The 25,919-nt window shown below is 42.4% G+C and overlaps 1 protein-coding gene across 4 annotated transcripts in view; it reads right to left on the bottom strand.

The window, feature by feature from the left end:
- The window catches only part of FILIP1 (filamin A interacting protein 1), a 211,727-nt gene that overhangs the window by 54,519 nt on the left and 131,289 nt on the right, over positions 1–25,919 (bottom strand). For all 4 annotated transcript variants that reach the window (XM_021092343.2, XM_021092328.2, XM_021092321.2 and 1 more), the window contains exons 3-4: positions 21,404–21,577; positions 14,481–14,659 (exon numbers count right to left, since the gene is read on the bottom strand). In XM_021092343.2, coding sequence (XP_020948002.1) covers positions 14,481–14,659; positions 21,404–21,577 — 353 coding nt within the window. The remainder of the gene's footprint in view (positions 1–14,480; positions 14,660–21,403; positions 21,578–25,919) is intronic.

Genomic DNA, 25,919 nt, shown 5'->3' with positions numbered 1-25,919 from the left:
ACCATTGCAACAAAGAGTTTAAAATACCTAGGAATAAACCTACCTAAAGAGGCAAAAGATCTGTACTCTGAAGACTATAAGACATCTATGAAGGAAATCAAAGACAACATAAGAAAATGGAAAAATATATCATGTTCTTGGATTGGAAGTACCAATATTCTCAAAATGACTCTACTACCCAAGGCAATCTACAAATTCAGTGCAATCCCTACCAAAATGCCAATGGAATTTTTCATAGAACTAGAACAAATAATTTTAAAATTTGTATGGAATCACAAAACACTACAAACAGCCAAAGCAGTCCTGAGAAAGAAAAACAGAGCTGGAGGAATCAGGCTCCCTGACTTCAGACTACACTACAAAGCTACAGTCATCAAAACAATATGATACTGGCACAAAACCAGACATACAGATTGGTGGAACAGCATAGAAAGCCCAGAAATAAACCCATGCACCTATGGTCAATTCATCTATGAGAAAGGAGGGAAGAATATAAATGGAGAAAAGACAGTTGCTTTGATAAGTGGTATCTGGAAAACTGGACAGCTACATGTAAAAGAATGAAATTAGAACACTTTCTAATAACATACACAAAATTAACCTTAAACTAAACTAAATAAACAATTAGTTGTTGGAAATTTTCACTTTTAATCCAGTTGCTTTTGCAACCTAGCTTCAGGTGTTTTCTCTGGAGCTTATATATCTCACTAATGCTTCAATTAATTTAAAAAAATCTACGGGAGATTTTGGTTTTGTATTTTCTAACATACAGAATACCTGTCAGAACTGTTCAATTACCTGGCATTACAACTGCCTGGATTACAATTGATAATATCAGGGTATTGATAGATTAGAAAGAGTTTTTAAAAATCTGCCACTACATTCGGAAATTATTCACTGTATTTTTGTCACGTGGGTAGACTCTGAGACTGTAGTTATTGACTGAATGTTTGTCCATTAACGTTTTGTTCTAGCTGGACTGTTTGTTATTTCCTAATAATTTTAATTGTGTGTTTCTTAAAACTTCCCATCTGCTCTAGTTCCTGAGGGCTCTCTGATTAACTGTGAAATAGGCATGAATTTTTATTTTCATACATATGCTGTATCACTTACAATCAACCTTTTTTATCCAAAATTATTAGCAACATATGCACTAGACTAAGTAAGTGAATTTGTATCTGGACTCAATTTACTAACCTATAATAACTTTTCTGAAAAACACATGCATTTAAATCCCTCAATTTGATACACCTTTAGGTACAACTCTTTAGAATAGCTTTTTTTCTTATTGTTTTATGCAGCTGTTGGGGAAAGAACATAATTATTCCCTAGGTTATTCTAACAAGCCAGTCCAAGTTGGGTTTAAGCTTTTATTCTTTTCACTATATAAAATGAGTCATCACTTCTTTCTAACATATTAATTTTTAAACATACAAAGTTATGCAAATATGGCCATACATTTATGACCTCAGCAAAGTTACTTTACTATAGCACTTTTTTTTCCAAAGGATGCTCATAGTTACCAAGTATTTTACTTCTCATAAAATTTTACATAGCTAAAAAATCATAATGCTGCTTTTTAAAATAGAAAGTTATTACCTTCCTGCAATATATTTAATAGTTACATTTTATTCCTCAAATAAAATTTTTTATTACATGGGATTTATCTATCCTTCGGAAACTTAAAAAGTAAATGCTAAATTTTCCCTTGGCATAAACGACAATTATTGTATTGATGGTTCTCCTGAAATGACAGAAAAGAGAAAAAAATAACTTTGGCTAAAATATGGCCAATTGTCCCCATGTTTACAAATAAATTACCTATTACTATACCGAAAAATGACTGTGAAGTTCCCCGTGGCTCAGTGGGTTCAGGATCTGGCATTGTCACTACAGTGGCCTGGGTTGCTGCTGTGGCTTCAGTTCCATCCCTGGCCTGGAAAATTCTACATGCTGCGGGTGTGGCAAAAAAAAGACTATGATAATATCCACTACTAAGAGCCCCAACTTTCCCCAACTCATTTGGAATGCTGTCTTTAACATATATTAAATTTCTATACATACTATAATTTATTTCCAGAAATTATATCAGCTTTGTTGATCTGTCCATTCGTATACTTACTAATGCCACATTATTTAACTCACTGAAGCTTTAAAATGAGTTTTTATTTCTGGTGTGAAACTTTTCTTCTCTACTATTTTTTTTGTTTTCAATATTTGACTATTTCTGCTTGTGTAGGTGTTTGTTTGTTTGTCTTTTTAGGGCCGCAGCACCCATGGCATATGGAAGTTCCCAGGCTAGGGCTCGAATTGGAGCTGCACCTGCCAGCCTACACCACAGCCAACAGCAACAGCAATACTGGATCCTTAACCTACTGAGCAAGGCCAGGGATCGAACTCTCGTCCTCATGGTTACTAGTAGGGTTTATTACCCCTGAGCCATGATGGGACTCCCACTTGGGTAGTTTTTATACAAACTTTAGAATAACTTCATTTTGTTCCTATGCTTAAAAAAAAAAAAAACTTGATGGTGTTTTTATTAGAACACCTTTAAATTTGTGGATTAATACAGGGAAACGATTCTTTATAATGTTGAGTTCTCCAGTCCTAAAGCCTTTCTCTCCATTGGTCTCAATCTTTTTCATATCTCTCAGTAGCATTAAAGATTTTTCTTTATGTAGCTCTTCCATATTCTTAAGTTTATTCCTAGATAGCTAATATTTAATATAGTTTACATTATTTTGCCCTTTGGATATATGAAAACTACTGATTTTTGAATATTGATTCTATGCAGTTTTATATCTTGCCTCCTCACCTTATTAAATTCTCTACTTGTTTGTAGCAGGTGTTTGGTTTTCATGAGTCTCCCTGCAATCTAAATACAAAACACCTACCTTCAGACAACAATAGGGTTTTCTTTTCCAACACTGTGCACTGTTCTCAAAATGTCTGAGTTTGAGAAAGTGTAAACTCTGATCTAGTGAAACTCATATCTATCCTTTTAGTGTTTGACACACAAGTGAGCAGATGAAATAATCACCTTCAAGCCTTATATGCTATGCCTCTTGGAAGGAGCTTTATATTTATTATCTTATAAACACAAACAACTCTATGAGATGAGTACTCCTTTATCCTCCATTCTATACATAAAGAAACCAAGAAGCAGAGAGGTTAGGTACCCTCTCTAAGGTTGTAGACCCCTAAGTGGTAGAGTCAAGAATTTTCATTCAGCTCTTTAGCTCCAAACAAAATGCAAGAGACTGAGAAAACAACTGTGTCTAGATTTCAGATTTTGAAGGGGTCTGCTATCAGGTAGCCAGAGTAACCCAGGGAAAGAGTTAACTCTGGTTGGAGAAGTTAGACTGGGCTCAGATGATCCTCGAAATTTCATAAAACATTAGTATGTGCACTGTCAGTACTCTGGAATCAGCCACAATACTAACGTAGTGCACCCACTCTGCAGTGCACACAGTGGGTTATCTACTAATGCAGGGGGTACTAATTGAAAGCCTCAAACTCAGGCAAGAAATACAATTATCTTTATATTTCTATATCTCTATGTTTCTCTTATGGACTCCTGTTTCATTTTATTTTATTTTTTATTTTTTTAAGTAGCAGAGCAGGTCTTTCCTCCTTTATCACTGAGCTCAGCTTAGCAGGCTGAGCTCCTGAGAACAGAATCTATAGATTCTCTGAAGGATGGGTAGCTCAAAGGTAGAGGGGAAGCAGAGTGTCTGGCTGGGGCAGTTACAAGCATGAGAGCTGTCAAGGCTTCACAGCCTCCTTTTTGTTTTGGGTCATTCTTCTGCCAGTGGCTGCTCAGACTAGGCCCAGCTACTTCACCTGCTGGAGCCACTAATGGCACTGCCATCCTACACTGGTCAGCAGCCACCACCATCACCTCTGCCACCTCCGCCCCCTTCTCTTTTATCTTAGTTGTTTCGGGGTAAACTCAGTCAAGTAGGGTTTCTCTTTGTAAAGTTAAAGACTCCTCAATCAAGTCAGGGTCTCCTGGGTTAACTCTAGGGCTTCAGGACCCCATTTCTGGAGCTGGGGCTAAGTTCTGGGACCCCAAGGGATGGGGGAAGTTCATTCAGATGCCATGCTTCCACGAGGGCTTTATCTGAGACGCACACTATGGTCTCTGGCCTCAGTTGTCCACATTCTCAGATTGCTGGTCCAAATGGGCCTCAGTTCTGTTCTCATGTCTCTCCTGGAATCAGCTATTCTGAGACACAGGGAAAATCCAGATATCTTCTTAGGGTTGCAGGACACTGACACTATATCAAGATCTTTCCAACTGGATACATCAGGCACCAAATTTATTCTTTCCCTTGAGTTATTGGAGGAAGAACCACGAGTTTTGCCATATTCTTTTCTATGGGCTGAATTGTGCCCCCTTTAACTCATATACTTCAGCCTAACTCCCACTGTGACCTTATTGGAGATACAGCTTTTAGGGGGTGATAAAGGTTAAATGAAGTCATGAGGGTAGGATGCTAATCCAATAGAATCAGAGGCCTTATAGAAAGATCCTTCTCTGTGTACCTGCACAGAGGGAGGACTATGTGAGCACCTAGCGAGAAGGTGGAAAGAGGCCTCATCCGAACCTGGCCATTCTGGGATAGCTGATCTTGGACATCAAGCATCCAGAACTGTAAGCAAATAGACTTCTGTGGTTTAAACCACCCACTCAAGTAAAGAACCCAGTGGAGTTCCCATCATGGCTCAGAGGAAACAAATCTGACTAGTATCCGTGAGGATGCAGGTTCGATCCCTTGCCTCACTCAGTGCGTTAAGGATCCAGCATTGCCATGAGCTGTGATGTAGGTCAGACACGGCTCAGATCTGGTGTTGCCATAGCTGTGGCATAGGCCAGAAGCTACAGTTCTGATTCAATCCCTAGCCTGGGAATCTCCATATGCTGTGGGTGTGGCCCTAAAAAGCAAAATAATAAAAATAAAAATAAATAAAATGGGGTCTATGGACCTGAATTGAATGGTGACTTCCCCAGAAGTTGGGGCTGGCTTTCTCCAGCCCAGCTGCCCCTCCTTTCACGTAGTATGTGCAGAGGAGGTGGGGCTGCTTCCTGCCGTTGCTGCCTGGCACCAGAGGCCCTCCGTCCAGGAGTACTATCCCACACACTACTCCTCTAAACCTCTCTAAACTGAAGTCAGTATAGTAATTTATTCCATTACTTCCAAGCAAAGAAGGAAGGGCATTTTTATTTTATTTTATTTGTTTGTTTTTTTTAGGGCCTCACCTGTAGCATATGGAAGTTCCCAGTCTAGGGGTCGAATCAGAGCTACAGCTCCTGGCCTACACCACAGCCACAGCAATACGGGATCCGAGTTGTCTGCAACCTACACCACAGCTCATGGCAACGCTGGATCACACACTGAGCAAGGCTAGGGATCAAACCTGCATCTTCACGGATTCTGGTCTGGTCCATTACCGCTGAGCCACAAAAGGAATGCCAACAGACTCAATTTTAGACTGCGCACCCAATGTCAACAATTCAGATTTTTCAGGAAAAGGAAGAATTCTGATTTTAGTAAAATCTTTTGAGTTTTACTAAATCCGGGAACTCCCTGGATTCCTATTCTTTATTTCTCACATTTAAATTTCCAAACACTCTCCTCCATTCTCACTTCTGTCAGGACTCTTCTAGAACAAGGGATGTGAAATAACAGGACTGAGGCATTCTTACATGCTAAAATTTTTTTTTCCCTTTTACAGCCGCACCTGCGGCATATGGAATTTCCTGGGCTAGTTGTTGAATCGGAGCTGTAGGACAGCATTGGGTCCTTAACCCACTGAGCCACAGTGGGAATTCCACATGCTAAAATCTTAAACAGTAAACTGTGTTTATTGCTCCTTGTCTTTTAAGCCCTCCCTTTCAACTCTTTTACTTTCTTTTGGCCAATTTTCTTTGATTATTATCCTACTCCTTTGTATATCAGAGTCCATCCCAGATGAAGTTTTGTGGTTGTTGTTTTTGCAAAAGTCCGAATACACTGAATCTAATTAACTATAATTCTCAATTAGCCAGGTTAAGCCCTAATAAATGGAAAACATCTTCACCATTCTATTTACAGTAAAATGCAGCCATAATTGACATTTAGATTTGAATATAATCTAATAGGCCCTGAGGTTGTAACATACAGACTCACTGAGGTAGCAGTGCTATTAGATCTTGAGTCATCAAATATGACATAACTGGATTTTGTGGTATATTAATATTTTTCTAAAAAATAGTAAAATGCACTTGAGAAATATTTTCCATAACAGTAAAAGTAATAGCATATTAATTCAGATCATAACCTTTGATTCATCAGAAATTTTTGTTAATCAGGTGTTTCTCTCTGCATAACTATTAAGAGTTGCTTTACTAAGGCTCTGAAGAATCTTAGGTCAGAGGCTGCTAACTCAGTGACCATGAGAATGAGAACACTATAAAGCTTTGGAAAAGATCGTATCCACCAGAGACTCAGCATTTTTGTACAGATGGGATCTGATGAAATGCACTTCGAGGGCACTTCTTCTGTGGCCACACCCGTGGCACACAGAAATTCTCAGGCCAGGATTGAACCCACGCCACAGCAGTGACCTTAGCAGCTGCATTGACAATGCTGGATCCTTAACCCACTGAGCCACCAGGAAACTCCTCTTTTTTTCAAAGGCATTTTTTTTAAGAATTTATTTTTATTTTTTTATTTAATGATTTTCTTTTTTTTTTCCCCATTATAGCTGGTTTACGGTGTTCTGTCAATTTTCTATTGTACAGCAAGGTGACCCAGTCACACATACACATATACATTCGTTTTTCTCACATTATCATGCTCCACCATAAGTGACTAGATACAGTTCCCAGTGCTGTACAGCAGGATTTGAGGGCATTTTTAATGAACTAGGTCATATTTAAGCCAGTGAGTGTCTAGTTAAGGATGAGTAGCAGGCTCTTGGTTCTGCAGACCTGATAGTAGGTATGTTAATAACCTGGGTCTTTGGAGAGGACCGAATCCTCTTTTAACTCCATCTTCCAATCCTGAGAAGCTGACTTTTTGACTCACTGCCTGGTCCCTTTAAGTAAGATATAACCTCACTTTCTTTACACCCTCCCCCACACAAACACACAAGCCGTGCGCTAGACACAGCACCAAATCACCTCGGCCTCCTTCATTTCCACCACATTTTACAGCAGGAAAATTTGCATCTTGCAAGGGTAAGAGGCCTTGGAAGGTACAGTTTGGTCCTCGGGTTCTTTCAGAAAAGCAACTCTAGAACAGACTCTTTCTGTGACTGAGTCTCTCAGTTCTAATTCCTCTCCTTTCTTAGAAGCTGCCTATTCCCAGCAATTTTCTTGCTTAGTAGGATCTAGATAGTAGGTAGCAGATCTCAGGACCAGATTAAGGTCTGTGAATCCAAATCCTGAGCCTGCAACAGAATGGATGGACATCACTGGGCGATGTCCCGAGTCCAAGACATCTTTTCTTCCCCTCAAACGCTAGAGAAATGGCAATCTCATTTCCATCAGAAGGTGAGAACTTGGAAGTAGAAGAGGGTTTTAATTTTTTTTTCTTTTCTTTTTAGAGACGCACCTGTGGTATATGGAGGTTCCCAGGCTAGGGGTTGAATTAGAGCTGAAGCCACCAGCATATGTCACAGCCAGAGCAACGCAGGATCTGAGCCACATCTGTGACCTACATCACAGCTCATGGGAATGCTGGATCCTTAACCCACTGAGAAAGGCCAGGGATTGAACCCACGTTCTCATGGATACTATTTGGATTAATTTCCAATGCGCCACAATGGGAACTCCCCAATTTTTTTTTTTTTAACTGTGAGAAACTCAGTTCAAACTTTGATTCTTCCAAAGAACTGTTTGTAAGTGCTCTTGGTGGAAGGGATTTAACCTGTCTGCTTTGCTATCTTCTAGACAGGGCTGGTAATTGTACCTCATATGGTTTTATAAGGATTGAATAAGATGTGTACCATATCCTGTACAGCAGGGAGCTCAATGAAATCTAGCCCAGCTAAACTGTGCAGCCTCTGGCAGAGTGCCAAGCACAGGCAAGAGAGTTCTGCTGTTTGCTGCAGGATGTTCCACCCATCCATGACTCAGAGTTGATCATATACATGCCATCGCAATCTTCTTCTACAAAGTACTTTCTCCTGCTTCTCCAAGGTACTGGTGAGAAAAGTCCTTATTGCCGTATTTCAGAGATAAGGCATCTAAATCTGAGAAACTTAAGGAACAAATGTCAGGGAACCAGATGTGCATCTTTTTCTATAAAGTGGGCCAAGAATATTTCCCAAGGCTACTAGAGCAACTTTTCACAAGCTTGCACCGACTGGTCATTCTCCCATGGAGGCAGGCGAGATGGTGCAGCCTATCCCACCCACCACCAGGCCTAGATGAACAATACCAGAGAGGGGCTTGAAAGCTTCCCCTCCATCAAGCCCCTGCTCCTTCATTCTCCACCCCACAAGTTAAGAGTTTTCTCTCGAGATGCTGATTTGCAGTTTTTAAAAAAAATGAACTTATACTTGGAAGGTTGGCTGCAAGACTATATGATGATGTAATTATTTATGTAGTCCCAGCTGAGTCTGTGGAATCCAAAAGCCTTAAAATCTGTATCTTCTGTTATAGATTTAGACAGCACTCCACACATCATTTACACACACACACACACACACACACACACACACACAAACACACATCCCTCCAAATATTTCTTTAGTTTCAGACCACTTTTTGATGTAACTGTATTCTATTTTGACATTCTTAAAGCAGCCCTAGCTAAGTGTGAGATGAAAATTTCAAGTCCTGCAGTTCATACAGAGAATAAAGTATAAACTCTGAAGGTGATCTCATGTGCTCAGAATCATGCCTCTTATAGACCAAATTGACTCAAAATATAGACCAAACAGAATATAGCAGTTAGAAAGGGAGCCGTCACCTAATCTTAATTAATGTAATGAAGGATATTTTCATCTATATTTTTAAAAATGAGAGTTAAGCCAATGCATTTTCTCCATGTTATTTCCACTTTTTAATTTGGGAACAAGATGATTTGTAAAAAAGTGAAAATTCAGTAAATGATGGTAACAAATTATGATCAGAGTTTATTTATTTATTTATTTATTTATTTATTGTCTTTTTAGGGCCGCACCTGCAGTATATGGAAGTTCCCAGGCTAGGGGACTAATCAGAGCTGCAGCTGCCAGCCTTTACCACAGCCACAGCAATGTGGGATTCGAGCCACGTCTGTGACCTACACCACAGCTCACGGCAGCACCGGATCCTCAACCCACTGAGCGAGGCCAGGGATTGAACCTCAGTCTTCATGGATACTAGCTGAATTGGTTAACCACTGAGCCACAATGGGAACTCCAGAGTCTTCTGATTTAGAATAAAGGAAGCCCAGAATAATATATTGTCCATTTTCAGCTTATCTTAATTGGTGGAATTTTTATATAGGATGAATTTAACAACTCTTTAAAAGTGAAAAATAACTTATGCTTCCTTAGTTTTCACACTCTCAGGGTGTGGGTCAGTGGTCATAACAAGAAGGCAGCTTGGAGGGGGGATTTATTACTCCCCACCCCCAATCATGCTCAGCCTCCCATCAGCATGTAGCAGCAGTAGACACGCTGTATGCTATTCAAACACTGCTCAAACAAGTCCCCAGGCTGCTCCTCCCAACAGATGCTGTGCCAAAGATTCTTGTATCTTGACAGTCTAAAGACACCACTGGTCCTAATATATCTGTTTATATCCTCATGATAATCATCATTCTGCCTTTTAAGATTCTGTGTCTCAGTTTGGATATAAGAACATGGAGGTGGCGAGCCCAAACACACACAAAAAAAACCTAAAACAAGCCATTTTACACAAGAGAACCTTTTGCACAAAAGTGCTGGACCAATGGCCTGCACTGTGGTCTTAGTTGAGCTACAGTATTTTTCTGGGCCTCAATTACTCAACCCATAGAATGAGAGGCATGAAAGGGCTGATCTCAGAAGTCCTTTGCAATGCTGGTTAAGCCAAGGCATTTTTGGAAAACTAGGGATTTCTGGTTTCATCAAATATCTGAATCTGGATTGCTTATCAATGCCTGCTACTAGGGATTTCCTGTTGTGGTGCAGCAAAAACTAATCAGACTAGTATCCATGAGGATGCTGGTTTGATCCCTGGCCTCACTCAGTGGATTAAGGATCCATCATTGCCATGAGCTGTGGCATAGGTCAAAGACATGGCTCAGATCCCAAGCCTCTGTGACTGTGGTGTAGGCCAGCAGCCACAGCTCCAATTTGATTCCTAGCCTGGGAACTTCTCTATGCCACAACTGCAGCCCTAAAAAGTAAAAACAAACAAACAAACAACCCCCCAAAAAAAACCCAAATCAAAGAACACCTGCTGCTGATCCTGTCTGCCTGGGTCCCTCTGTATTTAACCATTTTCCAAAGGAAGTGAGAAACCCTAACACAGCAGGACAAATATAGAGAATGGAGCCTAAGTGCTACCTATATCTGAGGGTCCCCTGGTTCCGTGCCCCTCCCCCTCCCCTACCCCCAAACCCAAAAGCTGTCTAGGTGGAGGTGGCCTACAAGGCCACACACCTGTATAAGCTGGGGGATCATAAGGAACAAACTGCTCGGGCTCATCTCAAGTCTTACTTTTTTGCTTCCTTTACTTATGCTTGCAGGAAAAACAAAGGGCCATGTTTCCAAAGGAAAGTTCTTGGGTCCTTTTTTTTTCCCCCCTCACAAAAGGGATTTTTCCAAAGATGGAAGGGAGTGCAGAGCAAAGAAGTAAACAAAGGACGTGCAATAGTCTATGCGAGGACTCCCACTTGGGCTCTGAGAAAGCCAATCCTCTATTAGCTACAGCCCAGCTTCTTCTGCAGGTGCTGTGGCCACATGGGGCTGGGGCCTGGCTGAGCCATGGCCCAGGTCCTGGTGAGGACAGGCTCCCCTGTGACACGGCCCAAGGGAAAGAAAGCCCCAGGATCAGCAAACTGCCAGCCCCCATAAGTAGATCTAATTATGACTGCTTACTTCAAAAAGGAGATTTAACCCACAGGGGATTTAGCAGGGCCATTTCCAAAGGTCAGCAGGAATCCAGGGCGTGACCTTTGGGAAAATCCTAAAGGCTTCACTGCCCCAGGAATTCAGCAGATCGGCCACGGTGGACGCCTCAGACTGCAGAGAAACTCAGAGATGCCAACTTAAGTTACAAGGGTCCTAGGGAGCATGTTTAATTTTAGCATAATGCGTGTCTGTCAGTGTGAACCCACAGCCTGTGCACTGGCGGTTAGTCAGGGGGTGACTTGGGAAAAATCATTGACAGGAAAATATACAAAACACTAAAGTATAACCTATTGAGTCAAAAGTACTTCTTCAAAGCCTGAAAGTGGTTTGCTGTTCTGTGAGAGTCAAAGATCTCTTAGGCAAATTCTTATCTAAAATGTGGACTTCGGTGGCATATCCTGGTGATGCTGATCAAAGTATGACAAGCATCATGAGATATATAATTTTAAAATTACGCTTTTTTTTTTTTTTTTTTTAATTTTTAGGGCTGCACCTGCGGCATATGGAAGGTACAGGGGTCAAATCAGAATTGCAGCTGCTGACCTACAGCGCAGCCACAGCAACTCAGGATTTAAGCTACATCTGGGACCTACACCACAGCTCATGGCAATGCCGGATCATTAACCCACCGAGCAAGGCCAGGGATCAAACCCGCAACGTCATGGTTACTAGTTGGATTCGGTTCTGCTGCCCCACAGTGGGAACTCCCTCTGCTTTGATTTTTAAAATCTTCTACACAGCACTTTTCTCAGGAAAAATGGTTGTTTTAGTGGCTCTGGTAAAATTTTTTCTTTTTGTCCTTTTAAGGCCACACCCGCAGCATATGGAGGTTCCCATGCTAGGGGTCAAATCGGAGCTGCAATTGCCTGTCTACACTATAACCACAACAACTCAGGATCTGAGCCGCATCTGCAACCTACACCACAGCTCATGGCAATGCTGGATCTTTAACCCACTGAGCAAGGCCAGGGATCGAACCTGCATCTTCATGGATGCTAGTCAGATTTGTTTCTGATCAGCCAAGATGGAACTCTGGCTCTGGTAAAATTAAACAACTCCAAAAGGGGGTCAGGGGACTGGAATGGTTAGCCTATAGTTGGTCAACATGAGTTAGTAAATAAATACATCTGGGACAGGATTATTGTACAGTGATGTAAAAGTACTTGGTGAACTCTAAAGCTGTCCATTGTGTACTGTTATTTCAGTGCCTCTCACAGTACACAAAAATTAGGAAAAGAAAAAAGAAGGGAAAACAAACAGCTAGGTAAGTACAGTCTTTCATCCTCATACTTCACTTAAACCAACAACTCTGTAGGTGAATTCACCTCAGGCTTTTAGCTGAAGTGGGACATTGTAGAAAAGGCACATATCTGGTTCTAGATCAAATAATTTACAGAGTGATCAGAAAATAAATAACTCAAGCAAGTGTTCTGTAGAATTATTTGATTTCTGATCTATTAAAAAAATATCAAACAAGTTGCTACTCTACCTGACCATATTCCAACAAAAGACACCTAGATATACACGATTCACCCTGCCACTGGAACCTTGTTTGTTTGGGTTTTTTTTGTCTTTTTTTTAGGGCTGCACACACGGCATATGGAGGTTCCCCGGCTAGGGGTCTAATCAGAGCTACGGCTGCTGGCCTACACCACAGCAACAGCAATGCCAGATCCAAGCCACGTCTGTGATCCACACCACAGCTCATGCAAGCCAGATCCTTAACTCACTGAGTGAGGTCAGGGGTCAAACTTGCAATCTTCATGGATACTAGTCAGATTCCTTTCCACTGAGCCACAATGGGAATTCTTGGAAGCTTGTTTGCATACCTATTCTTGAGGTTGCGAAGCTCGAAGCTCGAAGCTCGCAGAGATTGAGGAGGTGGAGTTCATTCTCACTTTTTGGTTGCCCCCAAATGTCAAATTAGGCCATGTATTTGGCCAAAGAAGAAGCTGATAAACTTGAGCTTGCAGGAGTGGAAGACAGGCTTAAAGAAACCATAAGTGGAAGGTACTGTACACAAAACTCCAGCCAATTGGTCACTTTCCCATTTCTCCTTCCCCCAGGGATGGGCCAAGTCTAGTAACCAGTAAGCATTATGAATAATTTTTTTAAATTTAACACAAATCTGTTCTGTTTCATGCTTTCATTTACTCTCTTATAGTGGTTTTTTTTTTTTTTTTTTTTTTTTTTTTTTTTTTTTTTTTCTGGTAAATAAGCTAAACTGGGAAAACCAGATCTCCTTTTTGTAACTAAATAGACACAACACAGCGGGGACTGGTGATGCTTTTTCTGAATGGCTCTTAATTTGCAAGTCCTAAACACAGAAGTAGACATGCTTGGCAACTCAAAGCATTGTGATTCAATGTCATCCAGAGACTGGGATTCACAGCCATAACCATTCATAAGGAAAAAAGGAGAGAATAAGCAAAAAAGATGTTGAAAAGACGGGATAGTATGGAAGGGCTCATCACAGAGCGTCTCAGTTTGAAGGCTGTTCTTCAGATGTGGCAATCCCTGGTCTGAGAAAACTACCTACAGTGTTCCAAGCTCAACGCTTAATTTTTGTTCTGTTTTATTTTACACTGAGTTTTAAGAGTTATGTAGCCCTTAGAAAGTTAAGCAGGTTATTCTAGTCATTAAGTCATTTATATACAACCAAATAGTAAGATTTCCTATACCAGTATGAAGAATAAATAGGATTCATTTAAAGTGGTTAAACTATTGCCAAGGGGGAAGGAGAGGGGAGGGGAGTGAACTGGGAGTTTTGGAGATAGTAGATACAAACCATACATTTAGAATGGATAAACAACAAGGTCCTACTGTAGAGCACAGGGAACTATATTCTATGATGGAGAAGAACATAGAAAAAAAGAACGTGTATGTATATACGTGTGTGTGTATATATATATATATATGAATGACTGTGTCACTTTGCTGTACAGCAGAAATTGGCACAACACTGTAAATCAATGATAATAAGAATATATTTTTAAAAATAATTTGAAAAAAATAAGAGCCATGTCAGGCTTAAAAAAAAATAATAAAGTGGTTAAACTGAATGATGTCTCTCTTTCCCAAAGAGAAAAAGAGAATTATTTCTAACAGAATGTAATTAGCAAAGAGGCTTCTCCAATGTAGGTGCTTTGTTGATCAAATAAAATAGATGCTCCCTAAGTTTGGGGCTTTCTCACTTTCAACATCCCAGGGGGAGAGTATTGTCCTACTCACATGGCCCCCAGCAAGATCGTTCACCACGCAGGGTTCCAGGCAAAGCCTGTCTCACTCTGGGCAAACCCTTCAGACGTGGACTTGGACTCTGGGCACGTGTCTGCCAGGCGGGTGGGCAGGCGGGCATAGCAGCTGCGTGCATGCGCACTTACCTCTCCCGCTCCTGCTCCAGCAGGTTGGTGAAGTCGTCGCTCTTGTTCATGTAGTCCGTGTGCTTGTGCTTTTCGTTCTCCAGCTCATACACTGTGCGCCGGTGACACTTCTCCGCCAGCAGCAGCTGCTCTAGCATGCGCCTGTAGGTTTCCTTCTGTTTTTCCTCAAGTCTGTCCAGCTGAGGAAGCAAACGTGGGAAAGGGTTTCATATCTTATTTCATGTACATATGCCTCTAAATACGTCGTTTGCATTGGTATAGTAATTGAGTACTTGAAGGGGAGAACATGGTGGAACCTGCTCTTCTCTGCAATTTTCCCCCTTTCCATTGCTTTTCTTAAGGCCAGTGGGCGTTATAAACTAGCCATGACAAGGCAGCAGTGACTTCTGGCCTCTGGCTCTTTTTCTGTGAACGTAGGTTTGGTTCCTAAGCTTTCAGAACAGACCCACTGTCTTGGGGCAAAGCCCTCTGCTCAGAAAGAGACTCGCATCCCTCCTGATCTTAGAAAGGTGGAGAGCTGGCGTGCACGTGTACCAGACCCCACCCCTGGGTGGGTAGGTAGTTCTCACTGGCACAACTTTTTTTTGGTCTTTTGTCCTTTTAGGGCAGCAACCACAGCATATGCAAGTTCCCAGGCTAGGGGTCTTATCAGCCACAGCCACAGCAACAACAGATCTGAGCCTCATCTGCCACCTACACCACAGCTCGCAGCAGCATGGGATTCTTAACCCACTGAGCAAGACCAGGTATCGAACCCACAGCCTCATGTTTCCTAGTCAGATTCGTTTCTGCTGAGCCACGATGGGAACTCCTTTTTTTTTTTTTTTTTTTTTTTTTTTTAAGGCTTGCAGCTCTGCACATTTCTAGGAAACGTTGTACAAAGGACCCACAGTCCTCTTTTCTCAAGAGATGCTAAATAGGGCAAATCTCAGAACTTGTCAAGAGCATGAATCTTAGACTAAATGAGATTTTACCACATATGATTACAGGGCTTTTGGTGTCTGTTTAGCTGGCCAGGCTCTGTGATTTTTTTTTTTTTCCCGCTTTTTAGGGCTATACCTGTGGCATATGGAGGTTCCCAGGCTAGGGGTCAAATCAGAGCTACAGCTCCCGGCCTATACCACAGCCACAGCAATGTAGGATCTGGGCTGCATCTTCGACCTAAACCACAGCCCACGGCAATGCCGGATCCTTAACCCACTGTGCGAGGACAGGGATCAAACCCAAATCCTTGTGGGTACCAGTCGGGCTTGTCACCGCTGAGCCACAACAGGAACTTCCCAGGCTATTCAATCTTTAAGGGACTATGCCTTGACTGTATTTTTAGTCCCTGGCACCTGGAACAAAGTCAGTGTTTAGTAAATATTCCATTGTACCCGGTCTTACAATATTAATAGTTTCTCTAGCCTTCCGCTCCTCTTCAGACCCTGGTGCAGGAATTCTCAGCCTCAGCACTACTGACATTTTTGGCTGATTCAGTTTTATTTGAGGGTCTGTTCCCACCTCTGCTCACTGCATGCCTGTACTTGTACCTCCAGTTGTGAGAAAATTATCCGCAGACATTGTCAGATACCCCCTGCAGGCAAACATCCCTGCACCCCCACTTGCAGGTGGGACCTGCTGTTCTAGGTGAAACAGGCATATTTCAAATCCTTTCGCAAGCCCACAGCCAAGTCCCTAGAGCCCAGTGCAGCAGCTCCATGGGGACAGTATCAGTCATTCCTCTGACCATCCACAGCTGCCCTTCAGTCATAAGGAGAATCTGAGGGTCCCTCTCCCATTGTATTATGTCTTCATGGTGAACGAGCCACTTGTGGGACCCTGAGTCAGTCAGTACTACCTCCATAATCCTCAGTGTTTTCTCACTAAGCTTCCATTCCCTTTGCCTAAGAGCAGGTGACCAGGAGGTTCCTGTCATGGCTCAGTGGAACTGAATCTGACTAATACCTATGAGGCTGCGGGTTTAATTCCTGGCCTTGCTCAGCAGGATAAGAATCCTGCGTTGCTGTGAACTGTGGTGTAGTTCAGGGATATGGCTCAGATCTGGCGTTGCTGTGGCCATGGTATAGGCCAGCAGCTGTAGCTCCAATTCAATCCCTAGCCTGGGAACTTCCATATGCCAGTGCAGTCCTAAAAGGAAAAAACAAAAAACAAAAAACAAAATAAAACAAAATGCAAGTGACCAGACAGACAGGAGAAGCCCAGGTTAACTGCCCCCGGTCATACCAGTTTTCAGGACCGGCAGGCTGTGTTCGGATACATTTCTGGAGTTTTGACGGGACAGTCTATACAAGAGATTTTTCTCACTGGCATAGTTCCCTGTTATAAAATATTCTCCCCAAGAACTCTCCCGTCTTTCCACAAAGTGTAATTTTCACTGTATGTTGTAGAATTTGGCAAGCACTGCTGAAACCTCATCACCATCATCCTTCCTTCCTCTTTCTCCCTCCCTCCTCCTCCCTCTTTCTTTCTTTTGTGTTTTTAGGGCTGCACCCATGGCATATGGAAGTTCCCAGGCTAGGGGTCGAATCCGAGCTGCAGCCGCCAGCCTACAGCATGGCCACAGCAATGCCAGATCTGAGCTGCACCTGTGATGTACACCACAGCTCACGGCAACATGGGATTCTTAACCCACTGAGCAAGGCCAGGCATTGAACCCATAGCCTCATAGATACTAGTCAGGGTCGTTAACTGCTGAGCCAGGAAGGGTACTCCTCTTTCTTTCTTTCTTCCTTTCTTTCTCTGTCCTTTTTTACACCCATGGCATATGGAAGTTCTGGGGCTAGGGATTGAATCAGAGCTGCAGCTGCAGGCCTATACCACAGCTACAGCAACATGAGATCCTTAACCCACTGCAACCTACACTGTAGCTCCCAGCCACACCAGATCCTTAACCCACTGAGTGAGGCCAGGGATCAGACCCAGATCCTTTCAAACACTGTGTTGGATGCTTGACCCACTGAGCCACAACAGGCACTCCAACTTATATGTTTTAAGTCAGACTCCTGCAGTTATCCCTCAGTCCAACTAGTAACCATGGAACTCCAGAGGAAAAGATGGGGGCATTATTAATGGGGCGGTTGACTGAGATATTGAGAGAGACATCGTAGGGGCATCTGGAGAAAAGCCAGCAGAGTAGATACTGTGTTCCAGGGCAGCTTAGGGCAGGAGCTAGGCCTTAGCCTTGCTATGTCCTGCCTGTGCAAGCCTTTGAGATGGGCTCTTCTCAACAGCAGCTGTCCTGGGCTGGACCCTAGAGTAGTGGCTATTGTGTCTCTGGGCTGCGTTCGTCCCACTGACACCAGCACAGCTTAATCTCAGCACTGACTGCCTGATCAAGAAGACAGTCTCCTCCTGGACTCTGCATAGAGGAAGGGTGCTGAGACATTCGTGCCTGTACCGTGTTGTTCACCCAGGACTGCAGAACCAGACTATAAGCTGCAAGGGTGGTAAATTCCTCCTTAGCAACAAAGCATTCGTGTCTTAGGATCTAGCTTTCAGTTTTAAATGCTGGATGTAAGAACTAACCTACATAGCAATGGATCAGCAGCGCCAAACCCTGTTCCTTGTTATTTTGTTTGGAACGGTATCAGACCCTTGGGAGAGAACTGAGGTGGGCTTTCCTCTTGGATCTTTGTCGCTTTTCCAGAGACTCTGAAGACCACCTCCCACAACTGCGAGCTTTTTGGGCTCATCAATCACGTACACTGTGTCCCTTGGCTTTTGGTTTTCAGGCTCCAAACTGGCCGAACCGCAGAGGAACGGCAGTTCTTATTAATGAATAGTGAAAGTGAAATGGACACCTATGACTTTGGAAATGGGTAGCTCCCACTTGGCATGAGGTGGAAGGAAAATGGAGTGAGATCATCATAACACCAAGGGCCAAAATTTACTAAGACAGAGTGTACCTGAATCAAGTTGGTGGAGAAGTTCGGGAACTTGAGACAGGGAGGGATTGCCATATGTTTAAGACAAAAGGATCATGATTCAGGAAATGATGTTAGCTTGGGTCTTGACTGAGCACTCATGGGAGGAGGAATTTAGGAAGAGAGAAATCTACTTAAGAGGAGACGTGAGGTCTTAAAGACCAAACTGGATTTACCCAAAAGGGAAATAGATCTAAGTGCTGTTAAAATAAGGCTATTTAAAAAAGGAGCTATTTCTTTCATTGTTATATCAGAATGGGTGACAGAGGAGATAGAGATAGGGAGCAACGAGACTCCCCTGCATGTTAATGCAGAAATGTTTGAGGAGCACCTTGTGAAACTGCTGATGGTCTTTCTTGAGATCCAGCAGGGGGCCTTTCTCTGGAAGACAGCAACAGCTGTTCAGTCTGGTTACAGAAAACCTCCACAGGCTTAAGAATTAAAATCTGAGAAGATCAGGGTAGGATGGTGAAGCACATTTGAGTGACTTTCAGGGTGTTAGTTGCCATAGGTGGGCCTTGAGTGAACATGTCCAAGAAACTTGTAGATAGATGTAGATTTGGAAGGAGAGATGAGACAAATGAAAGGCGATTTGGGCAGGGTGGCAGAAGGAGCAGCCCAAGAGTGGGTGTGCTGTGATGGGAAGAGCCCTCTTAGGAGAGATGGTCTGACTCAAGTACAGAACAGGAGGTAAGCTATATGTTGAACAAAGGATCCTCTTGGCATAGTCATCACTCCTCCGGGGTGGGGGGGGAAGACCACACAGTGTGGAAGGTGACATTCAGAAAACAAATGCTTCTGAAAACACAGAGACAGTGGAGGCACACAAACAAATCAAAAACTCTAACATCCCTAAAGCAGTGATAGAGCAAGAAGGTGACCATTTGAAAAAAAAAAAAAAAAAAAAACTGATCAAAATGTTAAAAACAGGAGTTCCCATCATGACTCAGTGGAAACGAATCTGACTAGTATCCATGAGGATGCAGGTTCGATTCCTGGCCTTGCTCAGTGGGTTAAGGATCCAGTGTTGCTGTGGCTGTGGTATAGCCTGGCAGCTGTAGCTTCGATTTAACCCCTAGCCTGGGAACTTCCATGTGCCACAGGTGCAGACCTAAAAAGCAAAAAGAAAAAAAAATTGTTAAAAACAACATCACTAGTCAGCCAAGCCTTCCTCTTGCAAAAAAAGGTTATGACAAAAGAAAAATTTTTTTTTTTGCTTTGAGTAGGACAAGCTACTCAAGAATTAGGAAGTTTAGGAGTTCCCACCGTGGCTCAGTGAAAACGAATCTGAGTGGTAACTGTGAGGATGCAGGTTCGATCCCTGGCTCCACTCAATGGGTTGAGGATCCTGTGTTGCTGTGGCTGTGGCATAGGCTGGCAGCTATAGCTCTGATTGGACCCCTAACCTGGGAACTTCCATGTGTCACAGCCGTGGCCCTAAAAAGACAAAAAAAAAAAAAAGAAAAAAAAGAAAAAGAATTAGGAAGTTCAAATACAGGAGAAGGCAAAGTTCTGAGGAACAGTCACCTGCTTCAGGTGTGTCCCCATGAGGCCCCAACGCTTCAGAAGGGTCCCCTGGGGGAGGGGTGACCCTCCCACTGAAACAAGGGGAGGTGGCAGTGAGGAAAACCACTCGTTTAAGATGGGTTTCCTAGGCCTGGGCATGGTGACTAAAAACAGAAAGAATTAAGAGGCTTAAAAAGGCAGGTGGGAAAGAGCTGTCAATCAGTTATGGATACTGTCTAAATCAGATCTTTACAAGATCTGTCGAACTGAGCTGAAGCAAGGTTTGTCATAAGTTAAAAGTTAAATTATAATAAATAGCTTCTGGAGTTCCCTGGTGGCTCAGCAGGTTAAGGACCTGGTGTTTTGCTGCACAGGTTTGATCCCTGGGCCAGGAGCTTCAGCATGCTGCAGCCTCAACCAAAAAATAAATCAGTAAAACGAAATGAATTGCTTCAGATTCCTAACTTTTGTGTTCTTTTTTCATTTATGAAACTAATTTCACATCTGTGAAATTTTTTACAGGAATTCTGAAGAGTCATTATGGCTGGATCCATCAGTTGGTTCCCTGATATGGCATCAAGATTCTGCTATGATGTGAGAATATTTTTAACATGTGTTATCGTGAATAATTAACAACAATCAGTAGTTCCTAATACAATCTTGTATAAAAATGATTAAATATTGTCTTGTTAGATTCCATCTTAAACAATTTGCCCTAAGCCTTCCATTGGTATTTTGCCTCAACTTTTATGTTTTAGCCCCTCATTTGAGACAATTTTATTTAATTATTAATTAATTAGTTTATTTATTTATTTATTCTTTTTAGGGCCACGCCGATAGCATATGGAAGTTCCCAAGGTAGGGGTTGAATCAGAGCTGCAGCTGCCAGCCTGCACCATAGCCACATCAACAGGGGATCCAAGCCGCATCTTCGACCTACACCACAGCTCACAGCAATGCTGGATCCCTGACCCACTGATAGAGGCCAAGGATTGAACCTGAATCCTCATGGATCCTAGTCGGATTTGTTTCTGTTGTACCACACCGGAAACTCCCTGAGACTTTTAATTGTGACTGAGTCTACGCAATATCAAAACTTAGTGGCTTTATAACTGTAAGTATTAGTAATAAAAATCAATTTAACTCTAGATTACCAATTTGCTAATAATCTGAAAACTCAACACTTAAACCCATAGGTACCTCACATTTTTACATATATCATCTCTGAGAGAAGTAAAAGAACAGACTGAAGAGCATGTAACTCTCCCCATCACATGAGAAATATATTTTGGGCTTTAAGTAGGTTTAAAGAAATGCTTCTGCAATTCTTATCAATGAAATGTATCTACAATGATGCATCACGTCATTAGACTTTAATTCTCCATCAGGGCATCATAAACGGTTGCCTTTGAAGGGAAAGGTTAAAGCGTGTAAAGTGGGAAGATGTGGAAACACCCCGAGGCTCCCTTCTGGACTGGTTGGTGTGTTTACCTCTGAGATGGGTTTCTCGTACACGTCCTCCCCTACAGACTTCTCCTGGGCTAGTATGGCGTCTCGGTGCAGGACTCGCAGCACTTTCTCCGGCTCCGCAGACCCATAATGAGCCTCCAGAACCTCAGGCTTGGTCTTCTCCGTCTTCAGCATGTGGATCACATCTTCTCTGGCCTGTGGTGGAAAGCGTGGCAAGGTCAGGAGGTTAACAACAGAAATCCTCTGCTCCCGGAATCGGCTCAGCATTTGTGGAATACACCCCCATCTCAGCAGGGCTATTGGCAAATTCGCTGGGTGTTTTCTGTTCTTTTTTACCAAAAGCAGATTGGCAAGCAGATACTCTGCTTCAGGTTGCTAGGAAGCAGGCAAGCAGAAAAAGGGGTTGTGCTAATATTAACTGCATAAAAACCGCTCTATGGAGTAACAGTGATTCTGAGGGGGGTTGGGGGGACTGCTCCTGGGATATTTGATCCAGTTTCAGTGCACCTGAGGTCAATGATAATCTTAAAGTTTTCTAGGTATGCCCTCAATGTCATGTCGTGTTCAAACCTGGCTAAAAATAAAACCCCACTCTTCCCGCTTCCAGTTATAACCCCACATGTAATTAGCAGAAACAACTTTTATTAGTGATATTCTAGTTCCCATCAAGTGATTCGTTTTGCACAGAAACAGGTGGTTGGGAACTCACATGGTCCTAGGCTGGACTTCTCAATCTAATGTGTTCCCACTGAAGGTGAAATTGAATTCCTGTAATATCTAGACTGCTGATCAGATGAGTCGGGTTGGCTGGGTCAGGGGTGTTCTTTTGGTTTCTTGGCAAGACATTAGCGCCTTGTTGAAGCTCTTGAGAAAACCACGTGTTTATAGGCTTTCAATCATATTGACGACGGGACCCCATCACATAACGCAAATACATCTGGAAACTTTTTCTACAGACGAGGAGTGATGAACTTTATAGTTGAGATGGGATGAACATTTACTAGTTGCTCTGTCATCGGGACTTTTTTTGGGTAATTGAGGTGGGTAAGAAGTACCCTGACTTCATGTAGCCTTGAAACAAACTGGCAACAGTTTCAGTCTGTGACAATGGAATAGAGTTTTCCACCATGTGGTGCTAACTCTAGGTTTTAAATCATAAACCTGGCTCATGATCATGGTATTCTAAACGAGGGGCTATACAGGGAACCTTACCCAGTATTCTGGGATAATCTGTGTGGGAAAAGATTTGAAACAGAGTGAATGTGTGTACATGTACACCTGAATCACTTTGTTGTACAGCAGAAGCTATGACATTGTAAATCGACTACACTTCAATAAAACTTTAAAAAATGAAAAAAGAAAAGGAAATGATAGAGAAAAAAGTAAAATGAACAAGGGGGCTAACTTGTTAGCCCTGAGACAGGACCACTATGTCTTTCTTGAGATTTCTCACTTTTATTGCTTTTTCGTGGTCTCCAAATTCATCTAATCCCAAATTGCTAAAGATGAATGTTTTGTAGAAATGTCAATGGACTGGAATTTGCAGGTTTTCTCCCTCTTGTCTCTGCCACATATACATGTGCTTGTTTCAAGACAAAATTGGGAAATACCAATTTTGAAGAAACCAGTGGTTTGGAATTAACAAGAGAGTTAAAGCCAGGCAATAATTTAATGGAAAGGCAATGTGTTTTCATGCAGGGTGAAAGGACAAAGCACAGAGACACTGTCTCTATGCAGCTTAGAAAGAGGGGCCTGCTTCTCCCAGGAGACACAGCCCTGAGTCAGAGCGCAGCTTGCTGTCCAGTGCTCTGGGCTGTAGTTCAGGCCCTGTTTATCCCCTTTGCCTACACCCTTGTGCAAGGCACACTTCACATCTGGAGTCCAAGGTGTGTCCATTTTTATTGGCCTTAACATTGCTAATGTAAACAAAGAGCTTTACAACCATAAATAGGTAGCTATTTTAGTATAAAAGTTTAAGCCATCTGGTTTAAAAATATGTAAATGTTATTGGTAGCTTTCTTTTTAACCAAATATTTCTCATTCTCTTAGAGGGGAAGCAGCTTCTTTTGTTCCATTTGATGTAAAACACCTATTTTTCCCCCCTAAAAAAATGTGCTTATGCTTGAACTGTATTAATTGTGATATGCTGCAGGTACCACACGTTTCATGCTGAGTTTAATTACCTTAGACACTAACTACCAAAGAAAAAGAGGCTATGGTTCTGTCACACTGAGCATTATATATTTAGAACCACATTATTCATCAGGAACTATCTAAAAGTTTTTTAATTGCTATAATAAAAATCATAGAAAGAATACAGATGTTGCCCTTAAATTACTGCTATTTAAAATGGCTTAATATACTAAATCAATCATTCATATTGCGGTATCTGTTTAATGAAGGGAATAATGAAGATGTGATCGCAATAAATTTTTTTCATTAAATATATGATTCAATCTATGTAAATAAGATCCTATATTCTGAGGAGAAAACCAGTTAACATCTCTGTTTTGAGAGTCTTGTTAATTTTTGTGTAAAAGAATGAAATTCAAAATGTAAGGACGTTCCTGTCCTATTTTCACATGGAAATTGTATCATAGGCAAGTACTTAAAGTCTTAGTGTGCTGAGGAGCTGCTAACTAGACCACTATGTTTAAGTAGATGTTAAGGAGCCTAAGGGAAGAATACCTTAAAGAAGGCTCTAGAAAGGGAGAAAAGGAGGTCAGAGGAAAAAGAGACAATAAAAATATTTAATTTTGTCTGGATGATGGAGGAGAATAAACAGGAGATTGGGTATAGAGACACAGAGGGGTATCATCCTTCTCTCCCATCCCACATGGTCCCTCTTTGTGCCAAGGGAGGCGGGCAGCGGTCAGGAGGAAAGATGTCCCTGCAGAACTGAAACGCACTCCATGGAGCAAGGGCTTGTCTCAACTGGCTGCCTAAGGAGCTGATTCAAAACGTGTGGGGGCAGCAGAGAGCCATTCTGCAAAGCTCTGGGCCAACAGGCAAGTGTGTGACCAAACTCTCAAAGTCAACGATGGGTATCTGGAGTTTGCTGTGACAGTAGGGATGGGAGGACAGAATGAGACACAGGACAAGTGGCATATATCAGAAGAGGGCTGAATTCAGTCATCTATTCAATCAATATTTGTGTGCCTTGACTTTGGGCAATGCACTGTGTTTGGTACTGGAGATAGAATTGCATCCAGAGGCATTGAGATCTAGAGGGACAAGGACAAACAATTGAAAGTCATTTACATTATACCATGAAAAGCCTTATGCTGGAGGAGATACAGCGGGCTAAGAACTTCATCCAGAAGAATACTTGATTTGACTGCTGGAGGAGGCTTCCTGGAGAAAGTTACCCAAGATCTCGCAATAAGTACTTGAGCCAGAGAAAAAGGGGAGGATGTAGGGTCATCGTGTTCTGGGCCAGGGGAAAGCTGTAGGCAAAGGCCAAACCAAATAGATTCAGAGGCAGGGGCTGGGGCAACATGAGGCTGGTGTGATAAACAACGGGTGACTCATGAATAGCCTTAAACCAGGCAGTGAGTTTACATTTTAACACATTTAACACATTTAACAGCAAGAAGCCTTGAACTTTTTTTTTTTGTTTTTTGTCTTTTTAGGGCCACACCTGCGGCACATGGAGGTTCCCAGGCTGGAAGTGTAATCAGAGCTATAGCTTCTGGCCTATGCCAGAGCCACTGCAACGCCGGATCCAAGCCACATCTGCGACCTACAGCACAGCTCATGGCAATGCCAGATCCTTAACCCCTGAGCAAGCAATCCTAAGGATCGAACCCGCAACCTCATGGTTCCTAGTCGGATTCGTTTCTGCTGTGCCACAACAGGAACTCCAAGAAGCCTTGAAATTTTTAAGCAGCATCATTGTGACATGGTCCAACTTGTGTGGTGGGAAGATCCTTCATCTGCTATGTGAAAAATGTACAAACTCTAAATTAGCAGGTCTGATGGTGCAACATAAGAATTGTGATTTAAAAGAAACCACTGCTTTAGAACAGATAGGACAGTTCTGCACCAGAAGCACTTAAAATGCCCACTATGGTACTTTAAAGCACCCCAAGGGTCTTCCATTTCCCAGGAACTTGCTTGCTCCAGAATTTTCTCCTCTTCTGTGTCATCAGTTCCACTGATCCTTCTTCACCAAGGCATCATGGTCACTTCAGACCAGCAGCATAAACCAGGAGGGTTCCTGGAAACTGTTGTACTTATTTGCTACTCATGTGCAAAGGAGGGGGACCAGTTGTCACAGTTTGCCAGGAACCGAGAAGAACAGAGTGCCCCACAGTTGGAGTCTGGCAAAATGGGACATTCCCAGGCAAATGGGACGAGTTTGAAATCCTAGGGCAGAGTCTGAGTGGAAAGAATGGATATTTCAAAATGGCCCTGCATCTAGCAGGACAGCCATGGTGGACTTATGTTACTCAGGAACTGAATTTCCTTGCATTCCAAAACTTAGTTTTCTTTAAAGGCAAAATGCCATTATTGGTGAATATGCCTGTGACAATTT

This window comes from Sus scrofa, chromosome 1 (assembly GCF_054392235.1).
Source record: "Sus scrofa isolate SSC_HxYL_T2T_F1_AM1 chromosome 1, Sscrofa_HxYL_maternal_Yorkshire_Landrace_v2.0, whole genome shotgun sequence".
In the NCBI taxonomy this organism is placed as follows: domain Eukaryota; kingdom Metazoa; phylum Chordata; class Mammalia; order Artiodactyla; family Suidae; genus Sus; species Sus scrofa.
The sequence above is the reverse complement of the archived record's forward strand: the minus strand, read 5'-3'. Positions and strand labels throughout refer to the sequence as shown.